Source organism: Drepanopeziza brunnea, assembly GCF_022702325.1.
Source record: "Drepanopeziza brunnea f. sp. 'multigermtubi' strain 214-2 chromosome Unknown ctg19, whole genome shotgun sequence".
Classification (NCBI taxonomy): Eukaryota; Fungi; Ascomycota; class Leotiomycetes; order Helotiales; family Drepanopezizaceae; genus Drepanopeziza; species Drepanopeziza brunnea.
The window spans coordinates 540253-543460 of NW_027094082.1; the positions used below are offsets into that span (position 1 = coordinate 540253).

Consider the following 3208-nt stretch of genomic DNA (forward strand, 5'->3'; position numbering starts at 1 on the left):
ACCGCGGGATTAAAGATCCGGGACTTTATATCGATTTAGCCTTTTTTCTTACGGGCTTCTACTTTATCGGTGTAGATGAACTTCGTATTTAAAGAATTGTTTAATTAATCAAGATGCCACTTGCCTTTGCGGAGTGCTTATAGGTGGGATTTAATGCCGGCACGCTACCGAATTATACCCTTAAGGAGGTGGTAGGTCGGACTCCTTTTTAAGACCCGCAGCAGGCGTTAAAACAATACTACTGTTACTACTATTACTACTACATATCGACTCGATGTAATTAATTATAATTAAAGGTGATATGGCTAAACTTTACTTATGAACCAAGGTTCATGCTTCGCTTAGCATGGCACGCGCTTGTGCTTTAACGAATCCCTAACTTGACTAGAAAACTTATTATATAGCTATTCTCTCCCCCCATGAATAAATGTCGAAAGTATAATTTCGCAAGGAGATCTTACCAAGGCTTAAACCAATCAACTTACTACGTACTACGTACTACGTATAAGGATTCACCTTTAGAAAGTATCTTTGAGCCAGTATTTAGTTTATACAATAGAGTTGACAGGGCTTTGAGCCATTAAGAAACCACCGCTCTATGATTTATAAGCTTAAACTGAGTCCGACATTTATTCATAAGGGGGGAGAGTATTACCAAGCGTATAGATTGGTAGCTATTATAATACTACCTCTTCTTAACCGTTACATTAGTAAATATGGTATTCGATTTCTGTATGCTTTCTAACGTTCAAAGGAGCTGGCTCTTTTTATACGAATAGAAGGAATCGTGTGCGTTACTCTCCTCCTTTATGAATATGTCGGACCTAGTTTAAGCTTATAAATCATAGAGCGGTGGTTTCTTAATAGCTCAAAGCCCTGTCAACTCTACTGTATAGACTAAATACTAGCTCAAAGATACTTTCTAAAAGTGAATCCTTATACGTAGTACGTAGTACGTAGTACGTAGTAAGTTGATTGGTTTATGCCTTGGTAAGATCCCCTTGCGAAATTATACTTTCGACATTTATTCATGGGGGGGGAGAGTAGGAAAGAAAGACGTGGAAAGAAACAACTACAATACAAGAAGGCCGAGAGGTTTTGTACCTAGGGCGGCCGCTAGTCTTAGTTGACTAGTCCAACCAACCCTTAACCACGCCAAGGCCTGAGGCCTGCCAGCACCGTAGCAATCAAGTGTTTTGCAATTGCAAGAATATTACGACGTTAAAAATATCCATCACACGATCGCGATCGGTGATCAAACATTCTTTTTGTTCCAAATAAAAGCTAGAAAAGAAAAAAGGTATTTTTAGTAATGTGGAGGGGAAGAGCTCCGACATATACCTGACTGCGAATCAAGAGATACATGCGTATATAATCATGGTAAAGTCGTGGGTGAGAAGGAGGGGTAAAGGAGGACGTTCGAAAGACACTCGATTGTGTTCTGTAAGTATATATGTGTTGTATTGATGATGATAATGATTCAGGGAGGAACCAACTACTCGTCTATATAGGCGTGTGCACGTGACTTGACAACGTGCCTAGTAGAGCAGAGGCACGTGATAGTAGGGCCTGATACAAGGCCTAATGCAAGGGCAAAAATAGACCAGAACGCCAGCTCCACCACAGTAGTAAACAAGAGATCTGTTTTATCGGCAATGAAAGAGAGTTTTTGTCGGAAAGCGGAAAGATTGTGTTTCGGCTATTGCGGCGTTTCCAGGTCCGGCGCTTTTGAAATAAGAGGTTCATTAATCTCAAGTCTTGATTATGAAATATAGGTACAACGTAAAGAGGAAACCGAGTAAAAGCAACTTGACTGCGAATCGAGTAATTGTAATAAACTATATAAGGACGAGATCTAAAGATTCAAATCCTTGCGTAAGTTGTTAACATAAAGCCTATAAGAAAAGCTGTTATATAAGAGCTTCATAAGAAGGCAAGACTTCATGGTTCCTTATAAAAGAGCATAAAAGGATAGGTTTAAAGTTCGTTATTTGTTTTATCTGTAAGGGTGGCCTTCTATCGAAGATGATGACCCTAGCTAGTTTGGCCAGAATGGCCCTTGGCAGTAAGCGTGGCAGACCAGGTGTCTACAATACATTACAAAGGGGCAATGACTCGTACGTAGTTCAATGAACAAGGAACCGACAAGCTAATAACCCTCTCTTTTACACCGGACGCAGTATATAAGAAAGCAGTGTGTCCAGCAGAAACAAGACCAAAACCACATTCACTTCATATTCATTCAACGTCTACTATTATTCACTTATCCTTTTCCACGAGTCTATATACACTCTATCAAAATGCAGTTCACTCTCTTCGCTATCGCACTGGCGGCTATTGTTACCCCTTCCCTCGCAATCCCTACTCAGTCACAAGCCAACCCACTTATCCAGCCGCGCTACACTTGTGCCCCGACTCGTTATCTTGTAAGTTTCTCTTACATATTATAAGATGTGAGGATCCAAATAACTAACGTCGAAAACAGCCCAGCCCCAAGTGTAAATACTACAATTGGCTATACAAGCCATGTCTTTCAACTGTAAGCCTCTCCTCTACTGACTTAGAAGAGGAAGAGCTTACTAACTTTTATTTTAGGAGACTTGCCATGATGGTGAATGCCCTGTTGAGCGCGAATATGTAAGTACTTTCAAGCAGATTACTATTTAGAAGTACAGATACTAATATTATTCATTACGTCAGGACTGCTATGTCTCGTGTTGCAAGCCGTAAAGAAAGAGACGGTGCCGCCTTCGGAGATTATATCTCTCTCCCAATAGGCCTTCCCCGAGTCCTGCCGGAACCGCTTTTCTCTTTTTATTTCTGATTGCCAAACCTGGAGCTCCCTGGTGGTCTTCTTCGCGTTTGCTGCATATACAGATATCGAGTACTTTCAACCAACCTATACCTTTTGTGGTCGTTGATCCAAATCTGATGCTTGAGATCATCGCTTTCTCTTCCGTGACCTCTTACGCCCAGCCCAAACAAATCCCGAATTTCAAATCCCAAATCCTAACCTCCTCACTCCCCAACTCCCGAACTGTCACCAGCAGAGGAGGACATAACCTCAGGTTGCACACAGCTCTCTAGAGAACAATCCACCCACCTTGCTATACAACATTCCTTCATCATCCCCAACTTCCCAACGCCCCAAAAACCAATCCAAATCCCAACCCTCCCCAAACTCAAACGCGAATTAAAACCCATTAAG

The 3208-nt window shown here is 41.5% G+C and overlaps 1 protein-coding gene across 1 annotated transcript; it reads left to right on the plus strand.

Moving 5' to 3' along the window:
- Window positions 1-2300: 2300 nt before the first annotated feature.
- L3040_008924 (uncharacterized protein) lies at window positions 2301-2730 on the plus strand (the record flags this gene model as incomplete). The annotated part of the gene is made up of 4 exons (XM_066155765.1): window positions 2301-2426; window positions 2486-2539; window positions 2596-2637; window positions 2701-2730. The coding sequence occupies 4 exons, from the start codon at window positions 2301-2303 to the stop codon at window positions 2728-2730; spliced, it is 252 nt and encodes an 83-aa protein (XP_066010057.1).
- Window positions 2731-3208: the final 478 nt, after the last annotated feature.